The sequence below is a fragment of the Anolis sagrei genome, chromosome 6 (genome assembly GCF_037176765.1).
Source record: "Anolis sagrei isolate rAnoSag1 chromosome 6, rAnoSag1.mat, whole genome shotgun sequence".
Classification (NCBI taxonomy): Eukaryota; Metazoa; Chordata; class Lepidosauria; order Squamata; family Dactyloidae; genus Anolis; species Anolis sagrei.
This window is the reverse complement of record NC_090026.1, coordinates 35,535,642-35,553,327: the sequence shown is the minus strand read 5'-3', so window position 1 is coordinate 35,553,327 and position 17,686 is coordinate 35,535,642. Positions and strand designations below refer to the sequence as shown.

General features: G+C 42.0%; 1 protein-coding gene across 18 annotated transcripts in view; it reads left to right on the top strand.

The window, feature by feature from the left end:
* The window catches only part of SRCIN1 (SRC kinase signaling inhibitor 1), a 443,687-nt gene that overhangs the window by 262,922 nt on the left and 163,079 nt on the right, over positions 1 to 17,686 (top strand). For 15 of the 18 annotated variants that reach the window (XM_067470007.1, XM_067470015.1, XM_067470017.1 and 12 more), the window contains one exon: positions 4,199 to 4,222. The exons of the other annotated variants lie outside the window; for them this stretch is intronic. In XM_067470007.1, the coding sequence (XP_067326108.1) occupies positions 4,199 to 4,222 (24 nt within the window). The remainder of the gene's footprint in view (positions 1 to 4,198; positions 4,223 to 17,686) is intronic. 18 annotated transcript variants of the gene reach the window in all.

Genomic DNA, 17,686 nt, shown 5'->3' with positions numbered 1-17,686 from the left:
ACTGAACTTGGAAGGCCTTCATTCTCAGACAGTGAGGGATCGCCTAAATAAGTAAGGAGGGCCAAAGTTTCCCCAGCTCCTTTCTAGGGACACCAAAATAGCTTATCTGTTCTTCCCAGTCAAGAAGCATACAACCTGTGCAACTTAATCAGTGAGGTTTTGCAGATCATCCTCCCTGTTTCCATTTTACTTTATTTTTATTTTATTTTATTTTTATTTTATAAGTGTATGGGTTGAAAAGGTTGCACAGCATGTTAAAGCACTGAGCTGCTGAACTTGCTGACTGAAAGGTTGCAGGTTCAAATCCAGGGAGCAAGGTGAGCTCCCGCTGTTAGCCCCAGCTTCTGCCAACCTCCGACAGGAAGGTAACGGCACTCCACGCAGTCATGCTGACCGCATGATTTTGGCGGTGTCTATTGACAACGCCGGCTCTTTGGCCTAGAAATGGAGATGAGCACCAACCTCCAGAGTCAGACATGACTGGACTTAATGCCAGAGGAAAAACCTTTACTTTTACCTTATGGGTTGAAAAAGAATCAGTTAATCAAAAACCAGTCTCAAGACAGAAAACAGTGTAGGCTGCCAGGTCCTATAAACTCAGAGCAGCATCTACCTTTGCATTTAGCTTTAAATGTAAAAGAATTAAAAAAAACCACCACTTGTTCCCAGATGTGTAACCTTATGTTAAGCTATTCAGCTACGTTTGAAGCGGACGTTTCATGCTGTGGTGCAGACACCATGTGCATGCTGTAATGGCCCCTCTTGTTATTAACTATTGTCAAGTAAGCTTCATCTTATAGAAACTCTATGAATGAGAGACCTCCAAGTCACCTTATCATCAACAGCCCTGCAGAATCAGAGCCATGGCTTTCTTGACTGAGTCTGTAATGGATCTGTAATGCAGGCTTTATCTTCCTACTGTATTCTATCTGGCAAGTCATATTTTCTTGTGATTTGTCCAAAGTATCAAAGTCTCCATTTAGTCATTGTGGCTTCTAGGGAAGGTTCAGGCTTGCTTTGCTCTACTACCCATTTGTTTGTCTTTTTATCAGTCCATGATAGCCACAGAACTCTCCTCCAGCACCATATTCCAAATGGGTTGATTCTCTTCCTATCAACACTCTTCACTGTACAAGTTTCACAACCGCACATAGAAATTGGAAAGTTGATGGTACAGGCAACCCTACCCAATATATCTTGACACTTCAGGGGCCTTACAATATTTACTCACAGTCACAGATATGAAGAAGAGGAAATATCCCTCTAAAAAGGTTGTAAGGATCGGAACTGAAGCTATCATTAGATGTAGGCAGCAGATTTTAGATGTCACGAAAGGGCAGCAAATGATTAAAGTCCATGTTGAAGAGAGGTGCTTGTGGAAATTTCTGTCCCTTGTGTCAAAATAACTTGATGATCTTACTTTATACCGTAAATTATTTCTCTCTGTGTGTGAGATGAAACTCCACTTGCTGCTTCACCTTTAAAATATCATTGGTAAGCATAGTTCAGATACCTTTCTTTCCTCGTCCTCTGATTGTATTTCTCTTGTAGGCATATAACATTTTCAATACGGTTGTGGGAAAATACCCCCTCTCCTCTATTTTTTAATCTCATTCCTATTGTCATTTTACACCTTGTAAATGGAATGAGAAAATGCCACAGGTGTTTGTTTATTGATGTTATTAGTGATATCACCTCCTTTCCCAACCATATCCATAACATTTAATGAACCTGATGTATAATGGGCAATATCTAGCCAACATTAAGTACTTTTCAAATCTCATTATCAGTGAGAATTGGTTAAAAGATGTGGCGAAGTCTTTCCTTGTATTAAGTGGGAGTTGATCATGTTCAGAGTTGCATGCTGAATTGTACCGCTTGTTAGGACGCGCATTCTGGCTTTAAGAAATGGTGAGAAGTGTTGTTGTTGTTTTTTAATCAGCAAGAATTCACTCATTCTGGGTTTTGCACCAACTTATACAATTTCACAAAACTACAAGAGATATTGCCTTGTTGCATGAGCTTTTTAAAAAGCACTAAATAATTTATTTGTCTCTTTTAGATGCATTAGCCAGTGCGTCTGTGGTTGCTATGTCTATGTTTGTTTAGCTTTACAAAGGAAAAGGACTGTAATGTTGTATAGAGGCATTTCAAAATGTGGACTACCTGACAAAAAAACATGCAGTTTCTTTCATTCTTGCAATAGATTTGAGAAATCTTGCAGGGGATAACAAATCTTGATGGTCTGTACCGTGTTGCAATGTCCTGCCTCAACAAAAGGTGACAGTTAACAAGGTATCTTCCCATCACTAGCCCTGTAGTCTCTCCCTCCTGTTCCCATGCTCTCCTTCATGGCTGTAAGGTCACCACTTGTTCAGGTGGAGTGTGTAGGTTAAGGATGTGACTTAGGCCCCTACCATGCAGCTGTATAAAATCCATGTTGAACTGGATTATATTATTATTTATTTACGTCTGGGACTCAAAGCGATATGGACTCAGATTATCTGCCTTGATATTCTGGGTTATATGGTTGTGTGGAAGGGTCCCATACACCAGCAAGTCTACAGTTCAAATTTATCCACATTTACAAACCCATGAAGTTGCCTTGGTTAAAGCTGTTATCCCTCCATTTTAGCAAATCATCTATAATATGAGAATAATCTAATTGACTCAGCAGTAATTCTTGCATCAGAAGTGCTTTGAACACTCTGAAGTACAATATAAATAATGTTTACAACCAGTTTTATCCAGACTTAGGGTTGGCACTAGTGCTGGCAGTCTTCATGACACACATCAGTATCCAGGAAGGATCTAAGGATTAGTGTTTTCTGCACTACAAAGACAGGCAATACTCCAGAATTTGTAGGAAATGCTGGAGTATCCACATGATTTATACCTATCTGAATGGATAGACTGTTTATGTTTCAATCCAATCCAATCTATTGTCCACAAGCATATCACCACCATCACATTTTCCATGTACTGATCAATATAGGGAAATTAATAAGTTATCTGCATGTCAATGCTTTCATTCCTCACGGGCTACAGATCTCTTTGCGTGAACCTGGCCATCTTGGGGTCACATCTTCTGAGGTCAGAATGGAGTGCCTGCACAATCGACAAGAAGGAGTGGGTTCACTCGACTTCCTCTTTGCTCATTATGCAGGATCCCTATTATGACTTGAGCAAATGTGACAAGCAATGGCCAGGGGGTCACAGGGACCTCCATGACGCGTGAGGAGCATGAAGAGAAGAGGCTGGACCAACAAGGTGATGGGCTGGATGTGTGGCACAAATGTCCCAAATGAACTTGCCCTATGTAGACACATCCTAGATCATATTTAGAGCAGAGCTATTGAAATACATTTGTTCTTAAGCTAGTTATGATTGTCCATCTCCCATTGGTTTTAATGGACGTTATGTAGCTATAACTAAATTTAAATCCTTCTTTGCACTCTTAAAGCACAACAGACAAACTGGCCCTCTAGATGTTGCTGAGCTACAACGCTCACAATTCCTCACCATTAACAATGTCGTTTAGAATTTCATAATATCGGAAGGCTTTCAGGTTTTTCATCCACGTCTTAACAATATTTTAGATGCCTTCTGGTTATTAGGTAGTGGCTAAACGTGTCCTGCTACAGAGAGGCAATTTCAGTCTCATGATAGATATGACCCTGCTGTACATCCCGATTTCAGGATGAAAGCTAATGTTTGATGCAGACCTTGCTTTGAAGAGTCAAGCTTTAGGTAGTAGAATAAATTATACAAAATGTCCATATATATTCCTAATTTGCATAATATTTTATAGGTAACCCTTTCAATCCTGGAATGAAGTAGCTTAATTTATTCATTGGTATGCAGACGGACTGTGCCTTCCCTTAAAAGACCCTTGATACTATTTGTGTTTTCTTTCAATTTTTTTTTTTTTACATTTTTCTTGCAGTGAAGTCTCACATCTATGTCTACCTCTTTGGAAACCTGCTTGTGTAACACCCACCAGTCACCCCTATTTGTTTTATGGAATCCCTTGCTTTTGTTTTAAAAAAACCATTGGGAGGGGACTTTAAACAAACCAACTAAAAACCGATTACTTATTACGCAGTTTAAAGTCAACTGTTTTCTCAAAACAGAGTCTTAATGGTATTTTTTGTTCTGTTTTTTTTTTGTTCTGTTTTTTTTTCTTTTTGTTTGTTAGCAACCCAACTACTGGAGCTTTAAGGTCAGTACTTCCAATTTTTCCCCCCACGCTTTTCTGTCAAACAAGTGCATGCGCTTTTCCACCCCTTCTCTGTATTTTTCTGTGCGTGCAGACAAGTTTGGGAGGGGATTTGAGAGGCCTGCTTCTTTTGCTCCTTTTTCTTGCATCAGGTTTCTTCTTTCTAATAACTAGTCCTTGCATCAAACTTCTCAGCCACGTGTATTCAGTCTTACCACAAGTTAGAGAACAGGGTAGCTGCCTCATGTAGCACACATAAGAGGTATTTTTAAGCCAGAAAATTGTTACTTGAATAATCTAGTGCCAAGTAGTCACTGTCAGGAAGATCACGTGTGATGACAACAGAGAAAATGATCACAACTGCTGAATGTTGGCATGATATGAAGCCATATCCAAGTATTGGCCAATCCACCTGTAATCGGATATGTCATCTTCCATGACCTGCATGCTGGGGAGGGAATCTAGAGGGATGATCATTTGGAATCTCATGGACACATTGCCACCATGTGGTTCCCTGCCACCTGGAAGTGTGGCCGGTCATTGACCTCGAATCAGATCTAATCCCACTTGCCTTTACCCCTAATGTCCATTAAAAGGACCCCTAAAAGGGAATAAAGGGAGTTGTAGGCTGTGCTCCCCCCCCCCCCCGCCCAAGTTGGATTTAACCCCTTGACACACTACTCCACCAAGTTGTGATAATTAATATAGATCAGGATGGATAAGTGGGAAGTAGGGTTGGCAACATTAAAATCAGGGGTGCCTCCTGTCCCTTTAATGTAGTGGTTCTCAACCTGTAGTCCTCAGATGTTTTGGCGTTCAACTCCCAGCTGGTAAACTGGCTGGGATTTCTGGGAGTTGTAGGCCAAAACACCTTGGAGCCCACAGGTTGAGAACCACTGCTTTAATGATTATGTAGAACAGATAATTTCAGCAGGTGTTAATTGTAGCCCAACCTGGTAGCTAGCAACACCTGCTGAAGGTCCTTTTTCTACATAGTCATTAAAAAGACAAGGCATCTCAAGTGTTCACTTTTGGCAAACCGAGGAGAAAAGCCGCTCAAACTCAAATTATAGAGAGCCAACAAATAGGCTTGACTGAAGTCAGTCAGTCAGTCCACGTGAAGAGCTATCCCTTCCCCTGACACAGGATTCTCAAAAGCCCAGAAATGGTATGTGGGCTTTTGGGAAGGAATATGGTTATCACCTAGAGAAGGGTTACAGCCTACAATGCTACAAGTCAGGTATCTTTCTTATATAATGTATTATTACTGTATTTCACTGCTAGGCAGTGGCATCTACAGGGATTTTATGCCTTATGCGCCGAGGTAAGGCAACTATGTGTACTGACTTATATGGGATATTGTTTGCTACTCAGTAAATGATGTAGAACAATCTCAAAATGCTTTGAGCTAACCCTGAAAATATAGGAGTACTTCAGAAAATTACTCCATTGTTTGGAAACTTGGTATAGTTTTGTGAGCCAAGAGAAACACACAGGGGTACAGTTCCATTATTTATTTATTTATTTAAAAGTTTTCTATACCGATCTTCTCACCTCCAAGAGGGACTCAGATCCGGTTCACAACATGTGTTCATATACAAAAATACAAACCACACAATGTATTATCATTACACAATTAAAACATATTACAATACAACATCGTCATCATCACACTTACACAGCCACGTCGTCAAAACATTCCTGGTCATAATTCACAGTTAATCATTCTCCTTCCATGTGGACCAAAGTTGACTCAGTTATCAAAGGCCGCATTCCATAGCCAAGTCTTTGTTAGCTTCCTGAACGTCAGGAGGGAGGGAGCAGTTCTAATCTCCTGTGGGAGGGAGTTCCAAAGCCGGGGAGCCACCATCGAGAAGGCCCTGTCTCTCGTCCCCACCAACTGCAATTGTGACAGTGGTGGGATCGAGAGCAGCCCCCCCCCCCCCCCGGAAGATCTTAAAGACCTTGATGGTTCATAGAGGAGAATCCGTTCGGACAGGTAAACAGGGCCAGTCGTTTAGGGCTTTGTAGGTCAAAACCAGCACTTTGAATTGTGCTCGGAAGCTATTTGGCAGCCAGTGGAGCTGGCGTAACAGAGGGGTTGTATGCTCCCTGTACCCAGCACCCGTTAGAAATCTGGCTGCCGAGCGTTGGACTAGCTGCAGCTTCCGGGCAGTCTTCAGAGGCAGAGGCCACTAGGGAGTGCTAGAGAGAGAAGGAGAGTCTATTTTATGGAGGGAATTGAAGGAGGAAAACTATTTGCCCCGTTTTCATTGGTTATTCTTCCTCCCCACTTCCTACATCATAAAAGAGGGTCAACCCACCCTCTAGCCCAGGGGTCCACAAACTTTTTAAACAAAGGGCCAGGTCATAGTCCCTCAAATTGTTAGAGGGCCAGATTATAATTTGGAAAAAAAATGAATGAATTCCTATGCACACTGCACAGGAATTATTATTTGTAGTGCAAAAACACTTAAAAACAATACAATAATTAAAATGAAGATCAAATTTAACAAATATAAACTTATTAGTATTTCAATGGGCAGTGTGGGCCTGCTTTTGACTGATGAGATAGGATTGTTGTTGATATTATTGTTGTCTGCTTTCAAATCGTTTCAGACTTAGGTTGACCCTTAGCGAGGGCCGGGTATATGACCTGGGAGGGCCGTATCTGGTCCCCAGGCCATAGTTTGAGGACCCCTGCTCTAGCCCCATAAAATGAACTATCCTTCTCTCTCTAGCACCCCCTAGTGGCCTCCACTTAGATAATAGAACATTACCCACACAAAATTGTGAAGGAAACGGAGTTTGCTTGCATACCTCCAGTGCAGTGTGTGGCTTAGTAGAGTTGTGCTACAAATAGGCAACACACATCCATGAGAATGCATAACTGCAACAAAGCCTTGCGTGCTAGCACTAATTCCACCCAGTTGCCTCTCTCATGTTAGTATCTCTGGATCATTCACTCATTCTTTGCTTCACATTACCCAAGTAAGACGTGAATACTGTAACTCTAGGCCCGTGATAGAGCATTTTTTCAAGACAACAGTTTAGAAGATTATTCAGACAAAGGCATGACATCAAATCACATTTCAAGCCAGTTTTCCTGCTGTGCCATCAGTGTACCCCATGCACTGCAGAGTTCCATAAGCAGCAGGTCCCAGACTCTAAGAAATTGCAATCTAGATGCTGACAGTGAGAGCTGAGAGGCTAGTTAACACAGGAATACATGGTGGAGAAGCCGTTTATAGCAACAACTGGGCATCATTTCAGTTGCAGGTGAGAATTAAGGCTGGAGGCCTTACAGTACTATAAATTCCATCATGTAACATTTGCTCTTTCTTGGAGTTTGCAAGATTTTGGTATCATACCACTGTGCAAGCATTAGCGATGTCAAAGGAGCTGGATTAATTCTTGTGCAAAGGGAGATTATTTGGCCAAACCATCTGATGTGAAATAAGTTACACAATGGTTTGTTGATGTTGCATGCCCTCAAGTTATTTCCAAATTATTTCAACCCTGTCATAGGGTATGCTTGGCAAGATTCAGAAGACGATTGCTTTTAACTTCCTCTGAGGCTAAGAGAGAGACTGACTTGTTCATGTTCGCCCAATGGGTAGCTATGGCTGAGTGGATCATAGTCCAACATGCCAACCGCTACATCATACTGGCCCTCCCAGTAAATTCAGCATACCTTCGGCAGTGGTGTTTTACTTATATACACTGTGCCTACATGTGCAGTGTAAAGTTAAACAGTATAAATATGCTATGTATCCCACATCCTTAATTTACACTTAAATTTAACTCGTTTTGACGTAGTGATGCAGATAGTCATGTCAGCTCAGCAATTTCTGTCTTTCACAGAGTTAATTAGTCACGATCAATACATCTCCCACAATCCATTTTCAGGAACAATTTGTGTGTTGAGATAAAGTCAAATGGCAGGCAGCTTTCACCTCAAACCACAGGTGTGACTTCAGAGCTGTGGAAGAGAGTTTGGAGATTAGGTCCAGTTAAAAGTAGGGCTAGGCAACAACGGGTATCAAACCCCAGACAATTCGATCAAGATGCAAAATGCAAACTAACAGCAAAAGCCATTCCCTCGACTGGCTATGTTGCATTGAGCCATCACTTCACATTGCTTCATGGTTTTTGGGTTGTTGTAGGTTTTTTTCGGGCTATATGGCCATGGTCTAGAGGCATTCCCTCCTGACGTTTCACCTGCATCTATGGCAAGCATCCTCAGATGTAGTGAGGATGCTTGCCATAGATGCAGGCAAAACGTCAGGAGAGAATGCCTCTAGACTATGGCCATATAGCCCAAAAAAACCTACAACAACCCAATGATTCCGGCCATGAAAGCTTTCGACAATACATTCATGGTTTTTGCTTTGTTTTGTTTTGTTTTGTCATGTCAGGAGCGACTTGAGAAACTGCAAGTCACTTCTGGTATGAGAGAATTGACCGTCTGCAAGGACGTTGCTCAGGGGATGCCCAGATATTTTTTGATGTTTTGCCATCCTTGTGGGAGGCTTCTCCCATGTCCGCACATGAGGACCTGGAGCTGATAGAGGGAGCTCATCTACACTGTCCCTGGATTTGAACCTGTGACCTGTCCGTCTTCAGTCCTGCCAACATAGGGGTTTAACCCACTGTGCCTCCAAGGGTGAAAGCAGCCTTATGTCAAGAGCTTGAATTCTGGATTGCTTAACAAGAAAAATGGGCAGAAAAGGGCTCATTTCCTTCCTTTGATAATATGCTAGACTGGATGTCAGGGCTTAGAAGTGAAGTAAAGAGAGGAAGTCATTTAGATCAGGAGTATAATTATGTTATTCTGCTTAAGGGTGGTAAATTATTCTGTGCCCAGGGAACCATATATCAGTGAACCTTCTGTGATGGAGACTAGTGCAATCCAGCACAGAAAGGCACTACTTACTCCTAACCTGGGGCTTAAAGTCAGCTGCAGTGATTCTCTGATTCACCAAATGTCTGTTGGGTTATAATATCATTTGCCTGCAGAACCGTGGATTATGATTAGATCCTTCTCGGCTTTCTCCAGAAATCCAGGAATTTGCCTGCACATGAAGTTGATGTTATTGTGTGTCTTCAAGCCATTTCTGACTTATGATGATACTAAGGCAGTGGTTCTCAACCTGTGCATCCCCAGATGTTTTGGCCTTCAACTCCCAGAAATCCTAACAGCTGGTAAACTAGCTGGGATTTCTGGAAGTTGTAGTCCAAAACACCTGGGGACCCATAGATTGAGAACCACTGGGATAGGACAATCCTGTATAAAATATAGGTAACTACCAAGTGATAATGTCGTGGGGAAGGTGGCAAAGGAGTCTCAAGAATTCAAGGATCTGGTTTCAGGCACAAGACATTGTTTTCCTCATCCCTGTTTTGCGGTGCATCTACACTATAGAATAAATGTAGTTTGACATTTTAACGGCAATGGGTCAATGCTGTTGCTGTTATACTTGCAGTGTGGTTGTCCCTTATTGCCGCAGGGTACTGCCTCCTCGCCAAGTTACAATCGCCGTAATTCCATAATATTGAATTTTTATTTATTTATTTATGACGTTTCTATCCTGCCTTTCTCAAGCCCAAAGGCGACTCAACATAGGCAGCTATTTGATGCCTTGACCATAAACAGTATAAAATATAAACATTTAAACCATTAATAAAATCATACAATAAAAACCATTTAAAAACATATAAAACCAATGCCTTCACTATTCATCTCATCCAAAAAAAACCAAAACCCATTGTCTGAGCCATTCCAATTCAGTTCCCTATAAATCCATGATTGTCTATAGCACTATGTTCCCAAAGACTTGTATAAAAAGCCAGGTTTTTTCTTTATTTTAGGTCAGGAGGGAGGGGGCCAATCTAATACCCCTAGGAAGGGAGTTCTACAGCCCGAGGGGCCACCACTGAAAAGGCCCTGTCTCTCGTCCCCACTAAGTGCGCCTGCAAAGAAGGTGAGACAGAGAGCAGGGCCTCCCCAGCTGATCTTAAACTCCTAGAAGGTTCATAAGGAGAGATACTTTTGGACAGGTAGGCTGGGCCAGGACCATTTAGGGCAGTGGTTCTCAACCTGGGTCCCCAGATGTTTTTGGCCTTCAACTCCCAGAAATCCTAACAGCTGGTAAACTGGCTGGGATTTCTGGGAGTTGTAGGCCAAAAACATCTGGGGACCCACAGGTTGAGAACCACTGTCCTAAGGCAAACCTATCATGGAGGTTTCTTGACAAGATTTCTCATAGCATTCCTATGTGACTAAAAAAGTGTGGCCGTGGGCTTCTTTGGCCCAAGTGGAAATTCCAGCCCTGGTCTCCAGTGTTGTAATCAAATTACTACACCACATTGGTTCTCTAGGAGAGGCTTGGAAACACATATATACACACCCACCTTTACCCCAGCATGGTATGGTCCTATGGATTAGGAAGTGGCTGACTGTGCATATGCCTGGTGTTGGACAAGATTAGCTTAATTCTTGGCCACTGGCAATCTCTTGCATAACAAGGCACACCTGCTGAAATTCCCCTTGCTGTGCAACTGTTAAAGGTACATGAGACTAAGCTTTCTTGGCATCTGGCCATGCTATTTACACCATGTTGGTCTATGAAACCAGCTAGGGAAATGTAATCTATTCTGTCTGGCAACAGCTTTTCAAAGTCTCTTGCAGAATGAGATTTTATGTGACACTTGCAGAATTTTGTCAGAGGATGCTAAGGATTGAATCTTGGCCTTTTTTCTTGAGTGTGTCTACTCTTGAGTTGTCGTTCCACTGGAATCTCGGGGTGCATTAATGAATTAATGCAGTTTGACACCATTCTAACTGCCATATCTCAGTGCTATGGAATTATGGAAGTTCTAGTTGGTGAGGCATCAGAACTCTTTGGCAGAGAAGTCTGAAATCCTGGTAAAACTACAATTCCCGGGATTCCATTACTCCCCCTTTGTGTACATCATGGTTGTCACATCTTGTGGCTGGGATTTCTTGTGTTAATTATGTGTTCTGTAAAGAAGTGCTTCTTTTCTCTGTCCTCAATCTCCTTCTAGTCATTATCACTGAGCAACTTCACAATCTACTACAAATGGAGAGATGTAAAATTATCACCACCACCACCCACTCTCTTCAAACCTATACCAGTTGGCCAACTTGAGTCTTGATAGGGTTCATCTCAGTGGAAAAGAGGCAGATCTAATTAAAGCTTGTGGTTTCCCTACCGTTGATTTGTGGAAAGCAGGAAAATGCAGGCTTTTCTCAGTGCACATTGAAGACTATTAGTTTTATTATAAGACAGGTTTCCATAAATAGAGTCTGTTTTATCGGATGTATGACATGTTATCCCTAGTTAGCAGGTATGAATACATAAAAGAAATGGCCAAGAGAGAAACCAGTGTACAATCTCGGAAATTCAATTTAAAGCTCAAATGGAGGAGAAATGTGCATTGTGAGCATTCACAACATCAGTTGTAATAATTTAATTATCTTGAAATGGTTAAGGTTAATTAACATCTCTAGCGGGACAGGAAACCATTATGTGTATTCATGCCCAAATGGATGACATCAAAATTTTGATAAGTTCTAATTCAGTAGTTTTATATTAGAGATTCATTTTAAAGTTCATTGTTGAAGAATGGAAATTTTCAGGTCAGAAGTTGAACATCCTGAGGGAACCGAAACATTTGTCCTGTGGTTTTATCCTCTGAAAGTTGTCATCTGATGTTGTATTCAATGCACAGCATTTGCAGAAGAATTCAGATATGATTTTCCTATTCAGACATTTATTTATTTCTAACCCTCACCATATATTTAGGAAGGATATGCCCTAAAATAGCTTAAGTACATATTTAAATGCAAATTTTCATGCAGATTTTTTTTTTAAAAAAATGCAGATTAATGTGGGAGTGTGCAGGATTGGATTTGTGCACAAACACAGAAGAGAAATGGATTTGTCTATCATAAATTTTAATCCATAGTATGGTTGTGAGGATACTACAAACAGCGTGTATAAAGACATATCTTGTATTAGTAATGTTACAAGGGCTTCTCTATGCCTTTTTGAGGTGAAGCAATTTACTTCAATAAAGAAGTTATTTTGAGAAGAACGCAAAACAATGGTACTTTGGATTTTAGAAATTGTTTCACCCGCTTTTCAATGTTTTAATATGCATGTGTTATGTTTCAAGTGTTTTTATCTCTTGTACATTGTCTCTGGGGCTCTAGCTGATTGGAAAGCAATAGCTAAATGTTTCAAATAATAAAGGAATAAAGACAAATCCAACCACAGATGGCAATTTCCCAAGTCATTCTTAACACAAACGACAAGAATGAGCCTTCGCATCTCACATTTTTAAGTGCACATCAAGTGCACACCAGCACACACATACATATTTTATACCTAGCTCTTTGGGCCAACTGAGTTTTCTAAGCACTTTCAAGGGCTATCCCAGATAGAATACATTACAGTGACCCAACTGGGATCCGATTTCTCCTGGAATGGGTGCAGGTGATGCACTACTATTAAAAGCGCTGGGACTGTGGCGCAACTGGCTGGGAGTCAGCTGCATTAAGATCACTACTGACCAAAAGGTCATGAGTTCGAAGCCAGCCTGGGTCAAAGTGAGCTTCTGACCAATTTGTGTAGCTTGCTGTTGATCTTTGCAGCCCGAAAGACAGTTGCATCTGTCAAGTAGGAAATTTAGGTACCGCTTATGCGGGGAGGCTAATTTATGACGCCATAAAAATCTCCAGCAAGCATGCAAAGAATGAGAAAGTACTTCATCAGTGTCACAAATTGACAGTGAAGCGACAGCTCCCCTGGTGGCCAGAATACCCTCATGAAAAAACTGGAATGTTAAATAGCCTCTGTGTGTCTGTCTATATATGTTGTATGTCTGTGGCATTGAATATTTGTCATGTATATGTACATTGTACACCGTCCTGAGTTCTGTGCGGGGTAAGAAGGGCGGAATATAAATACTGTAAACAAACAAACAAACAAACAAATAAATGAAAGCACTCCTGGTCATTGGTGAAACCTGGGCCTTCATGTCTATTAACTGACCAGGGGTAACTCTGTTTTGTCCAAATTAAATCCCAAGCTGTTCATCCTCATCCAGTCCGTTACATCTGCAAGGTACCAGTTTAGCACAGGAACAGCTTTCTTAGAATTAGGCAGAATTAAAAGCATAGATCTGAATATCCAGAAGGCAAGAAAGTGGGGAACAGGGAGACTCTACCCTTATAAATTAGGCCCCTTCTACACTGGCCTATATGCCAGGATCTTTGTTGAATATAAGATTATATATATTGTTGTGTTTTTAGGTAGATATTTTATGTCAGCAGTAGTTTATATATCTGTGGTTAAGAAAACTATGAATAGACAAGAAAGATATTGGAAAATGAGAAGACTATGTTGAAGGAGATTTAAGTTTGAAGAGTACAATACTGTTTTAGTGTGTTCAATGGGTTTATGTTGATAGTATATGGAGTGTTTATTTGTAGATTATATGGGGGGGGGGGGGAGACCAGTGGTTCGCAACTTGTGGGTCCCCAGATGTTTTGGCCTTCAACTCCCAGAAATCCGAACAGCTGGTAAACTGACTGGGATTTCTGGGAGTTGTAGGCCAAAATACCTGGGGACCCACAGGTTGAGAACCGCTGATAAAGATCTTAATTGTTCATGGATTTTGGTATCCACAATGGGACTTGGAACCAAACCCCAGTGGATACGAAGTGCCCATTGTACAGGCCCGTAGCCAGGATTTCGTTTTTTTTTGGGGGGGGGGGGGGCTGATTTTTTTTCAGGGGGGGTTCAGGGGGGGGGGCTGAGTTTCGGGGGGGCTGAGTCTGAGTGAAAGAGGGTCTACCCTAGCAAACCTTTTGTATCGTTACCCCAATACCCCCATGCATATGGGATATATTGAGTATGGTGATCAGATCATGATATGAATAAACATAACCGTTTAAATAATGCACCAGTAAGGCCTTTTCGCGAACCACCATGAGAATTTCAGGGGGGGGGGGCTGAAGCCCCTCAAGCCTCCCCCCTCCACCGGCTACATGCCTGCCATTGTATATATTTCTCCTTATAGGGTTCCAGGGATAGAAATAGTTTTTTTTTTCAGGAAGCTGCTTCTCTCTTTTATCTGACAGAGCCTAGAAAAGTTGCTTTATGGACTACAGATCCCAGAATTACCCAACCAGCATGCCTAGTGTCGATACTACCTAAATTCTAGAAGTATGGAAACAAAAACAATAATTTCCCCAAGCTCTTGTCTGTAAATCTCTTGTACCTACCTACCACCTTCACATTGCAGAGATTTGGCACCACCCCAACAGAAGTGATATCTCCTCATATCTAGCTTCAGCCTTGCATTCCCAGTCCATCCCAGCTGCCCCACAAATGCATTCTGTCCCTCTCACCTCATGTGTTGTCTGATTGAAGGTTTCCCTTAGATGCAGCTTATCTGCCAACTGAAAATCCTCCTCCACAGTTGTCAAATGAACCTCATGTCCCTTTGTCCCATTGCAGGTTCCATAATCCATCATCTAGTCCAACTTGGTACCCAGTGGCCTTTCTGTAACATAGCAACGGCAGCTTCAATAACAAGGAAGTGAATACACTGCAGGATCACAAGCAATAGATTTCCAAAGCAAATCAGGAACACCTTTCCCTTTGTTTTCTAAATTACTGGGAGTTTTTTAAAAATGCATTTCTCTTTTCTCTTTTGCAGCCGTGCATTTTCTAGATTTGATTTGCATGTGTGTGCGGTGCAAACAGTATGAAATAAATGAGACTCTAATGGGCTTCCATGTTGCACATTGTGATTTTTAACAATCTTTTCACAATCTCAGAAATGTAGGCACAGCTAGCTGCTGCTGACTGAAGAGCATTCAGTACATGTCTCAGAGGTGTTCTGTTCATTACTTTTACCGAATAATTTCTTGGGGCTGATGCTGACAACAGATTTGTTAGCTAAATCCTAATGGAACTCTGTATCCCAGATGCAAGTAAAACTAATCCTTCTTACTTGGTTAAAAATGAATGTTAATTCTTCTCCTGTGAACCACTTTTGAATTGAAATATGACTACTCTTCAGCCCAACAAAGTCTTCATGGAAAAATCTCCAGATGGATTTTGTCCTGTTTTGGACATTGGGAAGGAAATGCCATGTAGCTTTTCCATCATAGGGACTGGAGTGTCTTGAGCTAGGCCTAGAACATGGAAAGTTGCTTTTAAAAAAGACATTAGTCACAGTTATAGTATCTTCCCACACAAGGTAGTTAGTAAGTATTAAAATTACAGCCTTGTAAAAGTAATGACTCACTTGCACGTTTTTCAAAACGTGTGTCTGTCAACCCTCCACATTAACTGGGGTTAGGGGCACAAGACCATTATGAAAATCAGAAAACCAAGAATAGAGAAATTGCTGGGTTTTTGTTTTTTTTACCCACAAGAACAGTTCTCTAAAAATTTCTGGGTGTTCCAACACAACTGGAAGTTGAACATAGAATTGCACTTAATAACCTAGAAATGGAGCCCTCAGTGACGCAGTGGGTTAAACCACTGAGCTGCTAAACTTATTGACCGAAAGGACGCAGGTTCAAATCCAGGGAGCAGCATAAGCTTCCACTGTAAGCCCCAGCTTCTGCCAATCTAGCAGTTCGAAAACATGCAAATGTGAGTAGATCAAGAGGTACTGCTCCGGCAGGAAGGTAATGGAGTTCCAAGCAGTCATGACCTTGGAGGTGTCTACGGACAATAGTGGCTCTTTGGCTTAGAAATTGTGATGAGCACCACACCCCAGAGTCAGACACGACTGGACTTAATGTGAAGGGAAAACCTTTACCTTTTTTTAACCTAGAAATTCCTAGAAAGCTGTTGACTTTAGAAATAACTATGGACCTCATCACACTGATGAGCCCCCCCCCCCCCCCCCCCGGTTCTGTTTTGCTAGCAATCACCGGTGAAATGGAAGGCGCACGTGGCGACTCACAGCAAGCTGCGTGCCCTCTGTCCCCTATCACAAGGGGGAAAGGTGGCAGAGTTGAGCAAGGCGTGTTGGCACCCTGTCACATTCCCTGTCAGACAGGGGAAAGTGTGGCAAGGTGAGTTGGCACATTGGTGCTTCCCCCATCAGGCAGAGAGAAAACATAAAAACAGCGTGTAGCTCCATCGGAGCTTCCAAAAAGATGGGAGACTCACCGTGTTGGTGAGGAAGCTTCTTGCAACACTTCCTCACCACTTCACCCACTGACGTCTTCATGTCAGGAACGACTTGAGTCACTTCTGGTATGAGAAAATTGGCCATCTGCAAGGACGTTGCCTAGAGGACGCCCGGATATTTTGATGTTTTACCATCCTCTTGGGAGGCTTCTCTCATGTCCCTGCATGGGGAGCTGGAGCTGACAGAGGGAGCTCATCAATGCTCTCCCCGGATTTCAACCTCCAACCTTTCAGTCTTCAGTCCTGCTGGCACAATGGTTTAACCCATTGCACCACCGGGGCCTGCATCATCTGATGGTGTGCATCTAGATTTGTGGTCGAATAACACCCCCCAGTGTGGTAAGGGACAAAAAGACCTCAGTGTGCTGGGATGGCAAGTCCTCCATCATCACTGAAGGCAGCTGACTGTAGAGAGACATTGGAGGAAGTAGAAATTCCTAGTGAGATTATTTTTAATTAAATCTGTGAACATTCAAATCCTGCAAAAGTCAAAACCACAAATGAGGAGGGATGAATAATACAAGCTGCAAGACTACAGTAGAATCACAATTCTCTTCTTAGCACCAAGTATGGAGGAACAGCGTGAAGCAATGCTTGCATTATGAATAGTCCTGTCTCTGTGACTTATAGATGACACACCCTTGTAACTAGAGAAATAATTAAAAGTTACTTTTATACTGAAAAAAGAATGACACTCTGTGCTATGTTACAGTCATAACCCAGCTCAGGTATGCTTCAGTTGATGGGGGAGGAATACATTAAAAGTGGCTAGTTATTACAAGTGACTAAGAGTTACCAAATTCTGGCTAGCCCTAGGTAGCAATGTGTGATGGCTGTAAAGGATTAGTGGGCAGGAGCTTTTGGGCAGGTGGTTTCTTCTTACCTTGCAGATATGTTTGTTTTGATCCTTTTGGCAGGCTGGGGAGATTGCCAAACGGGTACTATGTGCGTATCAGAGATGTTTGCTCTGATGAGTCAGGCAAATATCAGACAGGCTTAGTGCCCGTAATCCTCTGCCAAAATGCAGCCCATACCCTGAAGGCCAAGGCTGCCGGCAGCTTTACATAACATCTGTGCCTTCCGTTCTTTTGGTGCTGTTGCAGTTGTCAATGTGGAATTTGCCCTCTGAATAGTTAGAACAAAAGGTTACATTTTGGGTACGCTTGGCACCCAGACCTTAATCTGAGCTGGGTTTCAGCGCCAATGCCATAGCTCAGCTTAA